This window comes from Ranitomeya variabilis, chromosome 6 (assembly GCF_051348905.1).
Source record: "Ranitomeya variabilis isolate aRanVar5 chromosome 6, aRanVar5.hap1, whole genome shotgun sequence".
Lineage (NCBI taxonomy): Eukaryota > Metazoa > Chordata > Amphibia > Anura > Dendrobatidae > Ranitomeya > Ranitomeya variabilis.
The window spans coordinates 18,822,768-18,840,686 of NC_135237.1; the positions used below are offsets into that span (position 1 = coordinate 18,822,768).

General features: G+C 41.9%; 1 protein-coding gene across 2 annotated transcripts in view; it reads left to right on the forward strand.

Annotated features, from left to right (window-relative positions):
• The window catches only part of ADCYAP1R1 (ADCYAP receptor type I), a 218,643-nt gene that overhangs the window by 168,474 nt on the left and 32,250 nt on the right, over positions 1-17,919 (forward strand). For both annotated transcript variants that reach the window (XM_077267987.1, XM_077267986.1), the window contains exons 5-13: positions 1,648-1,680; positions 1,937-1,969; positions 4,631-4,734; positions 8,582-8,679; positions 9,481-9,613; positions 11,270-11,423; positions 13,866-13,926; positions 16,168-16,237; positions 17,290-17,381. In XM_077267987.1, coding sequence (XP_077124102.1) covers positions 1,648-1,680; positions 1,937-1,969; positions 4,631-4,734; positions 8,582-8,679; positions 9,481-9,613; positions 11,270-11,423; positions 13,866-13,926; positions 16,168-16,237; positions 17,290-17,381 — 778 coding nt within the window. The remainder of the gene's footprint in view (positions 1-1,647; positions 1,681-1,936; positions 1,970-4,630; positions 4,735-8,581; positions 8,680-9,480; positions 9,614-11,269; positions 11,424-13,865; positions 13,927-16,167; positions 16,238-17,289; positions 17,382-17,919) is intronic.

The window sequence follows — 17,919 nt, forward strand, 5'->3', positions numbered from 1 at the left end:
TCCATGTTAAACATCTAATATCAGAGCCATTCAAGGGTTAAGAGGAGGTAAGAAGCAGCTAGACAGCAATTAAGGGCTAGGCAGCAAAACTCTGAAGGAAAAAAAAAAAATAAATAAATTTCCCTTAAACACTTCTTTTTCTCCTGCTTCAGCCCAAACAATTAACACTTTGTGGGCTGGCTATACTGTCATGAATCCCAATGGCTAGGGATAGCACTGGACAAGCAAAGTAATACAAAATATCGGACGAGCTCTAGGGTGATGGAACCTGGGCTGACCGCTGCCCTACTCCTGACAAACACAACTAGAGATAGCCAGGGAGCGTGCCTACGTTGGTTCTAGACGCCACGCACCAGCCTAAGAGCTAACTAGTACTGCAGAGAAAATAAAGACCTCACTTGCCTCCAGAGGAATGAACCGCAAAAGGTATAGTTGCCCCCTCACATGTATTGACGGTGAAATGAGAGGAAGGCACACACATAGAGATGATATATATAGGTTCAGCAAATTGAGGCCCGCTGTAAACTAGAAAGCAGAACGATACAAAAGGGGTCTGAGCGGTCAGCAAAAAACCCTAATCAAAAAAACCATCCTGAGATTACAAGAACCCATGTGCCAACTCATGGCACATGGGGAGAACCTCAGTCCACTAGAGCTACCAGCTAGCATAGAGACATAATAAGCAAGCTGGACAAAAAAACCAACAACTGAAAATCAGCACTTAGCTTATCCTGAAAGATCTGGGAGCAGGTAGGCAGGAACCAAACAGAGCACATCTGAATACATTGATAGCCGGCAAGGGAATGACAGAAAGGCCAGGTAAAATAGGAACCACCCAGCCTCTGATGGACAGGTGGAAACCAAAGGCCGCAACCCACCAAAGTCACCCAGTACCAGCAGTAACCACCAGAGGGAGCCACAAACAGAATCCACAACAGTCTGTGATCCGGATAATCGCTCCTTATGTTTCCTGTAGTCCATACATAGAACGGTGTTCCTCAGTGTCGCCATCTAGTGATCACTATGCTTATCACATGCACTAATACTATGAAAGCATCATTCCTTCTAGAAATATAAAGTCTCTGAACAGATATTTGTGATATTTTGTACATAAAGACCTGAAGCTAAGATCTCTGCTTGCTGTCAGTGAATGATATCGTTCAGAGCTCGTCCTGTTGGTCATCAGAAAAGGTTCTTTTTATGAAAGAGCATTTCCATAAAATCCATTAGTTTAGCGACCAGCGGATGTGATGCAGATCGCAGTCATTGATGTACGCGGGGTTGGGGATGGCGGTATATTATGTTTTCCTTTCACCTCTGAGCAAATTTCTTATTATGGCTCCTTATATCACCATAGATGCAGGAATGCACATTCCTAATGTCAGTGGCTCCATTGCAAAGGCTCCAGCGGGGCCCCCAATTATTGCATTAATAGTAATGGTCCTTCCGTATGGGCCATAGGGACTTTTAGGGACCCCCCTGGTCCAGATCCCTGGTGCGATTGCAACCCCTGCTCCTGATATAGTAATGCCCCTGCCTATTGTTACCCCTCATATGGGGCAATGTGGCTCTGGGGTAGGAGAACGGCCGCCGGCGCCGTCTCCCAGATTCTCTCCTGTGATGACGATTGTTTTCTCTTTGTTACAGACATGGACCTGTCAGATCGACAGTCGCAGCTAGGTAAGAGCGTGACCGTCTCACATTCACACCGCGGAGCCCCGTCCTGGGCTTTATTACCCCCTAATCTCTTAGCATCAAAGTAAGATCTTGTAATGAAGCCCCCAACTGTGGTCCCTCATGTCTATCAGGGGGTCTCCTGACATGGAGGGACCTCTGGTCACATTGTGGATATATTGTAAATAATGGTGTATTGTCACTTTATGTTGCTGATGACTGATGGCGTCTTGTCTTTTGTGTTACATTTTCCATCGTTCAGAGTCTCTGGAGAACCTGGAGGAGCTGCAGTCAGGTGAGAAGGACGGAGGTGCTGAAAATGGGGCTGGGTGTGTGTCACTGATCATCACCGAAAGTCTCAGGTCACATGTAATCAGAGAGCAAGGAACGTCAGAAACCCGATGAAAGGGAGGAGTGGGCATGATGATGATGGTGGAGATGGTGAGGAGATTCGGATCATAACCTAGGTGGTGAGACTGATGATGATGATGAGGATGATGATGAGATTCAGATCATGACATAGGTGGTGAGATTGATGAGGATGTTAATATTGATTATCAACAAGCTAAACATTATTAGCTGACATGCCGTCACAAGGGAAGCGTCACGTGTGCAACACGCAGAGGAGAGAAATGAAGGAGCTTGATAGGACAAACACTACACAAAGGAGCAGATAAATACAGAAGTAATCAGATTTATTCAAAATGACATATAAACAAATAAAAAGAGAACATAAGCTCCAATACACCCTAAAAGGAGCCCACCTCCAGACACAAGAAATAAAGTCTGGGACACCCTAAAGATGTCTACTTAATAAAGTCACAAAAATTACCATACAAGTAAATGAAAGGCAAACGTACAATAACAAAATAATATAACCAAAGCCAAGGGTCTCCAGGCAAAGAGGAGATGGGGCACGTTGTCACCCCTCACATTACACCACCAGCTTCTTATTTCATGAGTGTGAGGGTAGGTCTCTTATCAGATTATGGTCCCATGTATCCTTTTTGAAAGTTTTTACACCTTTGATCTCTATTTGCTGTTATGAATAAATCTCTTTTCCTTTGTGTTTATCTGACAGTTTGTGTCCTGTCTTCTACTTGTCTCCTCATCTCACTCCTCATCTTCTTCTACTTGTCTCCTCATCTCACTCCTTGTCTTCTTCTACTTATCTCCTCATCTCATTCCTCATCTTCTTCTACTTGTCTCCTCATCTCATCCCTCATCTTCTTCTACTTGTCTCATCATATCACTCCTTGTCTTCTTCTACTTATCTCCTCATCTCATTCCTCATCTTCTTCTACTTGTCTCTCATCTCATTCCTCATCTTCTACTTGTCTCCTCATTTCACTCCTCATCTTCTTCTACTTGTCTCCTCATCTCATTTCTCTTCTTCTTCTACTTGTCTCCTCATCTCACTCCTCATCTTCTACTTGTCACCTCATCTCACTCCTCATCTTCTACTTGTCTCCTCATCTCACTCCTTGTCTTCTTCTACTTGTCAACTCATCTCACTCCTCATCTTCTACTTGTCTCTCATCTCATTCCTCATCTTCTTTTACTTGTCTTCTCATCTCACTCCTCATCTTCTACTTGTCTCCTCATCTCACTCCTCATCTTCTACTTGTCTCCTCATCTCACTCCTCATCTTCTTCTACTTGTCTCCTCATCTCACTCCTCATCTTATACTTATCTCCTCATTTCACTCCTCATCTTCTACTTGTCTCCTCATCTCACTCCTCATCTTCTTCTACTTGTCTCCTCATCTCACTCCTTGTCTTCTTCTACTTGTCTCCTCATCTCACTCTTTACCTTCTTCTACTTGTCTCCTCATCTCATTCCTCATCTTCTTCTACTTGTCTCCTCATCTCATTTCTCATCTTCTTCTACTTGTCTCCTCATTTCACTCCTCATCTTCTACTTTTTTCCTCATCTCATTCCTCATCTTCTACTTGTCTCCTCATCTCACTCCTTGTCTTCTTCTATTTGTCTCCTCATCTAATTTCCCATCTTCGTCTACTTGTCTTCTCATCTCACTCCTCATCTTCTACTTGTCTCCTCATCTCACTCTTTATCTTCTTCTACTTGTCTCCTCATCTCATTTCTTATCTTGTTCTACTTGTCTCCTCATCTCAGTCCTTGTCTTCTACTTGTCTCATCTTACTCCTTATCTTCTACTTGTCTCCTCATCTCACTCTTTATCTTCTTCTACTTGCCTCCTCATCTCACTCTTTATCATCTTCTACTTGTCTCCTCATCTCATTTCTCATCTTCTTCTACTTGTCTCCTCATTTCACTCCTCATCTTCTACTTTTTTCCTCATCTCATTCCTCATCTTCTACTTGTCTCCTCATCTCACTCCTTGTCTTCTTCTATTTGTCTCCTCATCTAATTTCCCATCTTCGTCTACTTGTCTTCTCATCTCACTCCTCATCTTCTACTTGTCTCCTCATCTCACTCTTTATCTTCTTCTACTTGTCTCCTCATCTCATTTCTTATCTTGTTCTACTTGTCTCCTCATCTCAGTCCTTGTCTTCTACTTGTCTCATCTTACTCCTTATCTTCTACTTGTCTACTCATCTCACTTCGCATCCTCTTCTGTTTGTATCAATATTGGTGATGATGATGATAATAACTATGCATATCATTAATGATGATGGTATTGATGATGATGATGATGATGATGGGGCTTTTGCAGTTGGTGATAATGGTAATGATGATGTTCTTGGTATGAATGGCGATATTGATAGTAACAGTGACATTGGTGATGATGATAATGTGGCCATGGATAGTCAGTGTATGATGATGATGGTGATAATATTGAGTGTTTTTCATCCCCATCCTTAGTCTCCTACATTATTCCTACCCGACGGTTCATCTCTCAGCCTCTTATCCTCAATGATACAATTTTCTTTGATTACAATGTGAAATCCTTTGTGTTCTCTGCCGTCCACAGAAGGAATAATCAGCCGCAACTGCACGGAGAGCGGCTGGTCGGAGCCTTTCCCTCATTACTCAGATGCTTGCGGATTTGATCTTAACCAAACAGGTCAGGATCAGGTAAGAAAATGGTAAAGCCGTGTGTCAATGTGAACTGCGTCCTATATGAACAAATATCTCACTGACAGCCAGCACATGATGAGCGCCCACAGTGTGATACTCTGCACTGCAAAGTATAACAACTACAGATCCCACAATGCCTCAGAGCAGCACTGCACAATACTAGGACAAAAAGGACGTTCAGGGTTATAGGAAAGGAGCAGAATCCTGAATTCAGCTCTGCAGTATAAGATGTGATAAAGTATATAAATAATGACCCCTACTGGTCATCAGGAGTTTAGCGCTCTTATTCTTCAGTAAAAGAGGATCCAGGATAGAACGCATTCACAGGGGATTGTCCTGGTGACATGTTCCCTTTAAAAGACCCAGCAGAATCCAGCACAGGCGAGGCGGTACTGCCACATCTACCAATGTAGGTCAGGGTTAAACAATGGGAAATGACAGGCGTACTGGGAAAAGTAGTCCTGTATCTATGTGTTAATGAGCTGTCAGTCACCAACATACAGAATACGAAACAAACAGTACAGAACATTACTGAGAAACAAAAATAGAGAATTATTACAAGTTGCCAAATATTGAACGACAGGAGGAAAATCACTGTAACATATCACTACCCCATGTCCCCAAAAATCTCCAAAACACAGAACAATGATTAAACCATGTATATAAAAAATACTGAAAGTACAGTATAACTACTATAATACTGCCCCTATGTACAAGAATATACTACTATAATACTGCTCCTATGTACAAGAATATAACTACTATAATACTGCCCCTATGTACAAGAATATAACTACAATAATACTCCCCCTATGTACAAGAATATAACTACTATAATACTGCCCCTATGTACAAGAATATAACTACTATAATACTGCTCCTATATACAAGAATATAACTACTATAATGCTGCTCCTATGTACAAGAATATAACTACTATAATACTGCTCCTATGTACAAGAATATAACTACTATAATACTGCTCCTATATACAAGAATATAACTACTATAATGCTGCTCCTATGTACAAGAATATAACTACTATAATACTGCCCATATGTACAAGAATATAACTACTATAATACTGCTCCTATGTACAAGAATATAACTACTATAATACTGCTCCTATGTACAAGAATATAACTACTATAATACTGCTCCTATGTACAAGAATATACTACTATAATACTGCTCCTATGTACAAGAATATGACTACTATAATACTGCTCCTATGTACAAGAATATAACTACTATAATACTGCCCCTATGTACAAGAATATAACTACAATAATACTGCTCCTATGTACAAGAATATAACTACTATAATACTGCCCCTATGTACAAGAATATAACTACTATAATGCTGCTCCTATGTACAAGAATATAACTACTATAATACTGCTCCTATGTACAAGAATATAACTACTATAATACTGCCCCTATGTACAAGAATATAACTACTATAATACTGCTCCTATGTACAAGAATATACTACTATAATACTGCTCCTATATACAAGAATATAACTACTATAATACTGCCCCTATGTACAAGAATATAACTACTATAATACTGCTCCTATGTACAAGAATATAACTACTATAATACTGCTCCTATGTACAAGAATAAAACTACTATAATACTGCCCCCATGTACAAGAATATAACTGCTATAATACTTCCCCTATGTACAAGAATATACCTACTATAATACTGCCCCTATGTACAAGAATATAACTACTATAATGCTGCTCCTATGTACCAGAATAAAACTACTATAATACTGCCCCCATGTACAAGAATATAACTGCTATAATACTGCCCCTATGTACAAGAATATACCTACTATAATACTGCCCCTATGTACAAGAATATAACTACTATAATGCTGCCCCTATGTACAAGAATATACCTACTATAATACTGCTCCTATGTACAAGAATATAACTACTATAATGCTGCTCCTATGTACAAGAATATATCTACTATAATACTGCCCCTATGTACAAGAATATAACTACTATAATACTGCTCCTATGTACAAGAATATAACAACTATAATACTGCCCCTATGTACAAGAATATAACTACTATAATACTGCCCCTATGTACAAGAATATAACTACTATAATACTGCCCCTATGTACAAGAATATAACTACTATAATACTGCCCCTATGTACAAGAATATAACTACTATAATACTGCCCCTATGTACAAGAATATAACTACCATAATACTGCCCCTATGTACAAGAATATAACTACTATAATACTGCCCCCATGTACAAGAATATAACTACTATAATACTGCCCCTATGTACAAGAATATATCTACTATAATACTGCCCCTATGTACAAGAATATAACTACTATAATACTGCCCGTATGTACAAGAATATAACTGCTATAATACTGCTCCTATGTACAAGAATATAACTACTATAATACTGCCCCCTATGTACAAGAATATAACTACTATAATACTGGCCCTGTGTACAAGAATATAACTGCTATAATACTGCTCCTATGTACAAGAATAAAACTACTATAATACTGCTCCTCTGTACAAGAATATAACTACTATATTACTGCCCCTATATACAAGAATATAACTACTATAATACTGCCCCTATGTACAAGAATATAACTACTATAATACTGCCTCCTAAGTACAAGAATATAACTACTATAATACTGCCCCTATGTACAAGAATATAACTACTATAATACTGCTCCTATGTACAAGAATAAAACTGCTATAATACTGCTCCTATGTACAAGAATATAACTACTATAATACTGCCCCTATGTACAAGAATATAACTACTATAATACTGCCCCCTATGTACAAGAATATAACTGCTATAATACTGCCCCTATGTACAAGAATATAACTACTATAATACTGACCCATGTACAAGAATATAACTACTATAATACTGCCCCCTATGTACAAGAATATAACTACTATAATACTGCCCCTATGTACAAGAATATAACTACTATAATACTGCCCCTATGTACAAGAATATAACTACTATAATACTGCCCCTATGTACAAGAATATAACTACTATAATACTGCTTCTATGTACAAGAATATAACTACTATAATACTGCCCCTATATACAAGAATATAACTACTATAATACTGCCCCTTTGTACAAGAATATAACTACTATAATACTGCCCCCTATGTACAAGAATATAACCACTATAATACTGCCCCTATGTACAAGAATATTACTACTATAATACTGCCCCTATATACAAGAATATAACTACTATAATACTGCTCCTATGTACAAGAATATAACTACTATAATACTGCTCGTATGTACAAGAATATAACTACTATAATACTACCCCTATGTACAAGAATATTACTACTATAATACTGCCCCTATATACAAGAATATAACTACTATAATACTGCCCCTATGTACAAGAATATAACTACTATAATACTGCTCCTATGTACAAGAATATAACTACTATAATACTGCTCCTATGTACAAGAATATAACTACTATAATACTGCTCCTATGTACAGGAATATAACTGCTATAATACTGCCTCTATGTACAAGAATATAACTACTATAATACTGCTCCTATGTACAAGAATATAACTGCTATAATACTGCTCCTATGTACAGGAATATAACTGCTATAATACTGCCTCTATGTACAAGAATATAACTACTATAATACTGACCCATGTACAAGAATATAACTACTATAATACTGCCCCTGTGTCCTGTATGAATAGGTGGAGGAATGCTTTATACATTGTATTGCTGCTGATCGTCCTTCTTGCTCTTACACTGAGGGTTTTCTCGGCAGGACACTTACTTCCTCTCGGTGAAAGCCTTGTACACGGTTGGATACAGCACGTCCCTCGTGGCTCTCACCACCGCCATGGTGATCCTGTGCCGCTTCAGGTAATTGTATTATATTATATACCTGTAATTCCTGTTCTTTTTAATTTCTGCAATAATTTTATTAAAAAAAAGTTATGCTACAATTGTAGAAAATGTCCTTTTTCTGTCTGCATTGCCGTATACCGTGGGGTCAGGGTGGGTTTGTGATGTCGCTCCGTGACACATTTCTCGCTTTTTCCGGTCGCTGTCACCGTTTCACGTTCCTTTTGGTCTCAGAGATCATTTGCGTCTTCCGCTTTCTTCTGATGCCGCCTCCTGAATCCAATTCTCGCACTTTTGTTACATTTTATCCCTTTGCTGCTTTTATCTTCGTTTTTACACATCTCCCGTCATTATTTCCTCCCCGCTGTGGATTTTTATACTTTGGTGTTTTTACGGTAGGATAATGGGGTAAATTGGGCTATTTTACTAATGGAGGACGCGTCTCTCTCCGTGGACTGAGAAACAAAGAACGGCACAAATTATGTGTTACGTAACGTATCTATAATCATCAATGCGGGAAGATTGCTACAGCTCCATCCCATAGTCCGGCTTCTGATAATCTAGAATCTCTAGAAATACTAGATGTGCAATATCAAAGTAATGCTGCCATATAGTGCACACATAAACGTGCCATACAGTGTGCAGAACGGTACAGCAGAGATCTGTGTCATATGGTAACATTATGGGGCAAAGATATAAAATGCTGCTGTCCCCGTACATCGTAAGATAAAATACCGTACAATAACTAAACACACCGCCATACCGTGCCAAGTGAATATTTGTAAAACAAAATACAACAACGATACTTTATTGTTTCAGGAAACTTCACTGCACCAGAAACTTCATCCACATGAATCTGTTTGTCTCGTTCATCCTGAGAGCGATTTCCGTGTTTATCAAAGACGAAGTTCTGTACGCCGAGCAGGACAGCAATCACTGCCACGTGTCCACAGTGAGTGGCGCTATGTCTGTACCTGACACATACAGAGCGATTGGTTACACGCTGCAAACTGATACTTAAGGGTTTTTTCACACTATAACATATTTATTCAGTTGCTGAGATTCCTGTTGTTTGTGTCCAGCAGCTCGGTGCGGACGGGTTCTAAGCAATCATCATTATGATTACAGCTCTGGATGTGAATGGAATGTACAACATGAAGTAACACAGTAAAATATTAAATCATGTTCAGCTGTGACACTAAAATATTTCAGGGTGGGCTACATCATTTATTTTAGATAATGGGGGTGATCTGGGGCTAGTAGGATAATTTAATTTAATATTTTCAGAAATCCTTAAAGTGTTTAAAGCTTTGTTTTATTTTGAAGACCTTGAACCTCTTTCACACAGGAGGAGTTATAGGGGAAGCTCACTGCATTCAGTCACCACTAGGGGGAGCTCACTACTTATAAATTTATACAGTCACCACTAGGAGGAGCTCACTACATACAGATTTATACAGTCACCACTAGGAGGAGCTCACTACATACAGATTTATACAGTCACCACTAGAGGGAGCTCACTGCATACAGATTTATACAGTCACCACTAGGGGGAGCTCACTACTAATAGATTTATAGAGTCACCACTAGGAGGAGCTCACTACATACAGATTTATACAGCCACCACTAGGGAGAGCTCACTACATACAGATTTATACAGCCACCACTAGGAGGAGCTCACTACATACAGATTTATACAGCCACCACTAGAGGGAGCTCACTACTTATAGATTCATGCAGTCACCACTAGGGGGAGTTCACCACATCCAGATTTATACAGCCACTACTAGGGGGAGCTCACTACATACAGATTTATACAGCCACCACTAGGGGGAGCTCATTTATTGCAGCCACCACTAGGAGGAGCCCACTGAATGCAGCCACCACTAGCGGATGTTCTCAGCATTCAGCTAACACAAGAGTGAGCCTAGTTCAGAGACTTTTACTGTGATCTCCCTCTGGTTGTGACAGAAAATATTAAATATGAATTTATGTTTTCAACTGTATGGCTCAGAGGACAGTTCCTATGAATTACGTAACCCCAGAAAAGATTTCACATTTACTTTCTTTTGTCAGTGTTAATGTGACCAGTATTCCTATTTCTTCTAAGAGGACAGGGATGTGTTTGTGCACATGGAGATGATGGTGCTATCCACAGAAATCTGCTCAGAATACTAGACAATAAGTGAATGTTAAACAAGTAAAGTAAGAGAAGTGCGACCAGAGAAGTCTCCTCTCCCTAATGGATTTCATGCATCACTTGTTTTCATCGTTTAGATACATTTCTTTAGAAAACGTTACATTTTGCTGTTACCGCCATTTACATACAGATGATTTCAGCAGTGCAAGGAGTAGGAGACGTTTTGGGGTCGGTTGTGACCCATGTTCCTTTTCGTTATCAAAGCAATATTGTGTACGTATATAAAAAAAATCCCTCTGCTAGTACGCTTGCAAATAAAAAGTCAGAAGAGCCTAAGGGTTCGTAACTACCTAAAAATGTGAGTTCTTCGGTTTGTTAGCTCCGCCCCTGAGGAGCATCGACCTAATTGTCCATGCATATTCCTATTGACATGTACAAAATTTGTTCCAATTTCTCTTTTTTATCCAGGTGGAATGTAAAGCTGTGATGGTGTTTTTTCACTACTGTGTCATGTCCAATTACTTCTGGCTCTTCATAGAAGGACTCTACCTCTTTACGCTTTTGGTGGAAACCTTTTTCCCAGAGCGAAGATATTTCTATTGGTATACGATAATTGGATGGGGTATGTAATCCACTATGCACTAAACACTAAAATGACCATAAAGATGGGGGATAGGTTCTGTCTAAATGACCTTTTGTTAAGATTAGTATATACAGTATGTACAGGCTCTTAAAGGGGTTGTCGCCTCATTCTACAGAGTTTATAAGTCAAGAATGGTCTACAGAGATAATTTGGACCTCTAATGATCTGCCCGTGTCAGTCCTTACTGTCGGTCCGATATTCTCTTCATAGATATAAAATTAACCCCATACTTGCCACCAGCAATGTGCTGGATTCTTTGATGGCGGGACTTCTTTTAATATGTACATTCATCCAAAGAACAAGTTGGAACAGGGTTGAAGCTCAGAGATGAAATATTTATTTTGCGCTTCTGCACATGTTCAGATATTTCAAAGTTTCTGCGCAGCGATTAATAATTCAGCGTGCGGAGCGCGTCCGGTCGAGGCGCCGCTGTACCACACTTATTTGCATTTTTATTACAAGCTTCATATGAAAAGAGTGGATCCTGTCCGGGGCGATTTATTCAGGAGATCCACTTTGGTGTCAGCTTTGCATTTCAAAGGAAACGTCGGTGGCGCTTGCTCCGGATTCTCGGCATTCTGACTGATGGCGGCGGCTTTCATCATCGGCTGCGATACACTGTTATCTGGTTATTCTTTATCCATTCATGAGTTTCAGGTGTAACGATACGAAATATCAAACACAAGATATTCTGTAGTCACCGAGAGCCAGAGAGCGAGCGATACATAATGTATACAGATACCTGTCATTGTGTCCAGTGTATCTAAGCGTTATGTGAGCTACTTTTACTGCCGAGCTCCTGTATCTAATCCTATCCTGGGTGATACTGTCTGCTGAGCCGTGTATCTAATCCTATCCTGTGTGATACTGTCTGCTGAGCCGTGTATCTAATCCTATCCTGTGTGATACTGTCTGCTGAGCCGTGTATCTAATCCTCTCCTGTGTGATACTGACTGCTGAGCCGTGTATCTAATCCTATACTGTGTGATACTGACTGCTGAGCCATGTATCTAATCCTATCCTGGGTGATACTGACTGCTGAGCCGTGTATCTAATCCTATCCTGTGTGATACTGACTGCTGAGCCGTGTATCTAATCCTATCCTGTGTGATACTGACTGCTGAGCCATGTATCTAATCCTATCCTGGGTGATACTGACTGCTGAGCCGTGTATCTAATCCTCTCCTGTGTGATACTGTCTGCTGAGCCGTGTATCTAATCCTATCCTGTGTGATACTGTCTGCTGAGCCGTGTATCTAATCCTATCCTGTGTGATACTGACTGCTGAGCTGTGTATCTAATTCTATCCTGTGTGATACTGACTGCTGAGCCGTGTATCTAATCCTCTCCTGTGTGATACTGTCTGCTGAGCCGTGTATCTAATCCTCTCCTGTGTGATACTGACTGCTGAGCCATGTATCTAATCCTCTCCTGTGTGATACTGTCTGCTGAGCCGTGTATCTAATCCTATCCTGTGTGATACTGTCTGCTGAGCCATGTATCTAATCCTATCCTGTGTGATACTGACTGCTGAAGTGTGTATCTAATCCTCTCCTGTGTGATACTGTCTGCTGAGCTGTGTATCTAATCCTATCCTGTGTGATACTGTCTGCTGAAGTGTGTATGTAATCCTATCCTGTGTGGTACTGTCTGCTGAGCTGTGTATCTAATCCTCTCCTGTGTGATACTGTCTGCTGAGCTGTGTATCTAATCCTATCCTGTGTGATACTGACTGCTGAGCTGTGTATCTAATCCTATCCTGTGTGATACTGTCTGCTGAGCTGTGTATCTAATCCTATCGTGTGATACTGTCTGCTGAGCTGTGTGTATCTAATCCTCTCCTGTGTGATACTGTCTGCTGAGCCGTGTATCTAATCCTCTCCTGTGTGATACTGTCTGCTAAGCCGTGTATCTAATCCTCTCCTGTGTGATACTGTCTGCTGAGCTGTGTATCTAATCCTCTCCTGTGTGATACTGTCTGCTGAGCTGTGTATCTAATCCTATCCTGTGTGATACTGACTGCTGAGCCGTGTATCTAATCCTATCCTGTGTGATACTGTCTGTGAGCTGTCAGTAACTTCTATAACACCAGATGTAGGTGTTTGTCCACCAAGAAAAATGACACCATATTTGTAGGGATCTGATATGCCAGTCATGAGAAATTTAGTCCAGAAGATATATGCAAATCAGTCTGGAAGTGCACTGGGGGCGTGTCACTGCACAATGAAGCAGTCCAGGTACAGTGACACCCCCCAATGCACTTCCAGACTGATTTGCATATATCTTCTGGACTAAATTTCTCATGACTGGCACACCAGATCCCTACAAAAATAGTGTCATTTTTCTTGGTGGACGAGCACCTACACAGCCGCCCCGCTGCTTCCATATGCAAAAGTGACTGACCGCTTTCCTCTCCTTCAGGCACTCCGCTGATCTGTGTGACCATATGGGCCGTATTAAGGCTTCATTTTGATGACCAGGGGTAAGTATGAGACATGTGCAGCCTTACATGTGGTATAATGCGGAATATTAGGGGGGAGAATTGGGGATTGGAGACCGTGGTGGAGGTTGGGGAACGTGGTGGAGGTTGGGAGCCGTGGTGGAGGTTGAAGGTTATGGTGGAGGCTGAGGTACGTGGTGGAGGTTGAAGGTCATGGTGGAGGCTGAGGTACGTTGTGGAGGTTGGGCACCGTGGTGGAGGTTGGGGGACTTGGTGAAGTTGAATGTCATGGTGGAGGTTGTAGTACATGGTGGAGGTTCTGCGCCATGGTGGAGGTTGGGGGACTTGGTGAAGGTTGAAGGTCCTGGTGGAGGTTGGGGGCCGTGGTGGAGGTTGAAGGTCATGGTGGAGGTTGAAGGTCATGGTGGAGGTTGAAGGTTATGGTGGAGGTTGGGGGACGTGGTGGAGGTTGGGGGCCGTGGTGGAGGTTGAAGGCCATGGTGGAGGTTGGGCAACATGGTGGAGGTTGGGGGACTTGGTTGAGGTTGAAGGTCGTGGTGGAGGTTGAGGGACGTGATGAAGGTTGAGTGACTTGGTAGAGGTTGAAGGTCATGGCGGAGGATGAGGGACGAGGTGTAGGTTGTGCGCCGTGGTGGAGGTTGGGGGACTTGGTGGAGGTTGAAGGTCGTTGTGGTGGTTGACGGACGTTGTGGAGGTTTGGCGCCAAGGTGGAGTTTGGGCACCATGGTGGAGGCTGGGGGACTTGGTGGAGGTTGAAGGTCATGGTGGAGGTTGTGGGATGTGGTGGAGGTTGGTAGACTTGGTGGAGGTTGAGGGATGTGGTGGAGGTTGGTCGCCGTGGTGGAGGTTGGGGGACTTGGTGGAGGTTGAAGGTCGTGGAGGTTGGGGGACGTGGTGGAGGTTGGGGGCCATGGTGGAAGTTGGGCAACATGGTGGAGGTTGGGTGACTTGGTGGAGGTTGAGGGTCGTGGCGGAGGATGAGGGACGAGGTGGAGGTTGTGTGCCGTGGTGGAGGTTGGGGGACTTGGTGGAGGTTGAAGGCCATGGTGGTGGTTGACGGACGTTGTGGAGTTTGGGCGCCGTGGTGGAGGTTGGGGGACTTGGTGGAGGCTGAAAGTCATGGTGGAGGTTGTTGGACGTGGTGGAGGTTGGGGGACTTGGTTGAGTTTGAGGGATGTGGAGGTTGCGGGTGGTGGTGGAGGTTGAGGGATGTGGTGGACGTTGGGAGGCATGTTGGAGGTTGGGGACATGATGCAGGTTGGGGGACGTGGTGAAGGTTGGGGGCTGTGGTGGAAGTTGGGAGGCATGGAGGAGGTTGGGGGACGTGGTGGAGGTTGGGGGCTGTGGGGAAGGTTGAGGGACATGGTGGAGGTTGGGGGACGTGATGGAGATTGAGGGCCGTGGTGGAGGTTGAAGGCCATGGTGGAGGTTGGGTGCCGTGGTTGGGTGCCATGGTGGAGGTTGGTGGACTTGGTGGAGGTTGAGGGACGTGGTGGAGGTTGGGGGCTGTGGTGGATGTTGGGAGGCATGGTGGAGGTTAGGGGATATGATGCAGGTTGGGGGACGTGATGGAGGTTTGGAGCCATGATGGAGGTTGGGTAAAAAAAAAGTGTAATCATTTAAAGGGTCTGTCCATCAATAGAAAAGCACAGGGCTCACCTCCACCCTTTCGTGACTGTGCCAGTTTTCATTATTTTCACTTTTATTTTTGTCTCCCCTTTTATTCACAGCCAGAGCTTTTCTTATTTTTCTGTAGACCGCTCCATGGGGGGCTTTTTTCTCTTTCAATTTTTACTGATTTCATTTTTACATGCAAAAATTGTTGTAAATGCTTTTTATTGCATTTTTTTGTTATTTGATTTTTTATAATTTCTTTGATTTTATATTAGTAAGGCACTAGGCGAGGCTTCAGTACAAAGTTGGCAAGGACCAAGAACCCATCAGCCAGGACAACCCATTATGTGGGTGATGGGCGCTTAAACAGAAGCCCAACCAGATTGTGCCATTTAAATGTCACTGTCAAGGCCTGAAGTCATTAAGCAGAAGCGATCAGAGTTAGCTCCGATTGCTGCTGTTGGACGCAGGTGTCACCTGTATAACACAGCCAGCACCCGCTGAGGCCACATAGCGCACTATATTATACATCTGGCTTTAGCAGCAGCTGATTGGCATTGTGCTGTCTTTACATCGTTGATTACTTGGAAAATGATTGAAGAACAAATGTTTGATGGTATTGTTGTTATTATTATTATTTTTTTTTAGGTGCTGGGAGATGAATACTAATGTGGCTCTCTGGTGGGTGATTAAGGGTCCCGTCATCGGCTCCATTATGGTAAGTGACACTTAAATAAATGATAAAATATGTAAATGGTGGACGGTAATATCTTACCTCCGCGTTGTTGGATTGTTTTGTATTATCATTTTTAGTACGTGTCACTGAACAGGAGCGGTGGATATTACCGTCATTATATTGCTGTCACCTGGGTAAATCTTGTTCCACCGTCATTAAAAAATGTTTCAAAAAAGTCAAAAAGTACAACTGGAGGTGACATACACAGCCAACCATAAAATAGCCATTAGATGGGCGATACGGAACCTCTAGTGCTGGCAGAATGCTAATAAGGAGGAACTGCCCACTGAAAACAATGGATAGCGAGTGACGAATTCCCAAGTATAAATGTTGCCAACAAATGTGTAAATGTAGCTGAAATATCACGACGGTTATTTTTTCTGCTCCTATAATTGTGGCTTAATTTTTTTTTTTTTATTATTTTTTTAAGGGTTGTGAGGTGGTAAAATAATTTCACGAGTTTTGATGCATGCGTATTTGCACAAATAATTTATTTTTGAATTTTTTAACATTTTCTATAATGCTATGACTCTTGCTAAAAATTCCCGCAATAAGAAAAATTCTCCTGAAATGTGATTATCTGCCACATACATGGCCAGAGATGCATCAATGTATTGTAGCTTGTTAAAGCCGCACATCAAGTGCTCAGGAGCTGCGCTCGCTGCATACACGGTGGATGCTGGCTGTGTTTTACGGCCGGCACCCGCCTCGAACACAAGCGACCGGAGCTGGATCTGATCGTTGCTGCATTAGATTCTGCAACCAGTCTCTATGGCAGCAGAGGGGTTAATAAGTCAGGCGCCTCTGACCCCACAGTGTATATTGGAAGACAAGTAAAGGAAGAATTAACGATCGCAGCTCTGCAGTTCACAGCTGTGTCCACACCGTCACCACGTGACCCCGTCACACCTCTGACAGTCGGGGGCTCCACTGACCTCCATCTCCTTTTCTCATAAGAATGTGATAATAGGATTCCGACAAATGTACAAAATGCAACATTGTTTCCAGATTTCACTTCTCGCTTCTCCCAACAGATCAACTTTGTGCTGTTCGTGGGAATAATCATCATTTTGGTGCAGAAGCTTCAGTCCCCCGACATCGGCGGCAACGAGTCCAGCATATACCTGTGAGTGCGCAAACGAGGTCTCCTGCCCCGAAACTGGGGGGTCTACAGAAAACCGCAATAATGACCACCCTGGTTATAGTGTATACATATCCCAGAAAATGCCCAGGTTATACCAGATCTATCATAATAAGAAGATACCCAGGTTACACAAGCTATATATACATATTTATATACAGGAGATGCCCAGGTTATACCAGCTATATATACATATTTATATACAGGAGATGTCCAGGTTATACCAGCTGTACATACATAATTATATACAGGAGATGCCCAGGTTATACCGGCTGTACATATATAATTATATACAGGAGATACCCAGGTTATACCAGCTGTACATATATAATTATATACAGGAGATACCCAGGTTATATTGGCTGTACATATATAATTATATACAGGAGATACCCAGGTTATACCAGCTGTACATATATAAGTATATACAGGAGATGCCCAGGTTATACCAGCTGTATATACATATTTATATACAGGAGTTACCCAGGTTACACCAGCTATATATACATATTTATATACAGGA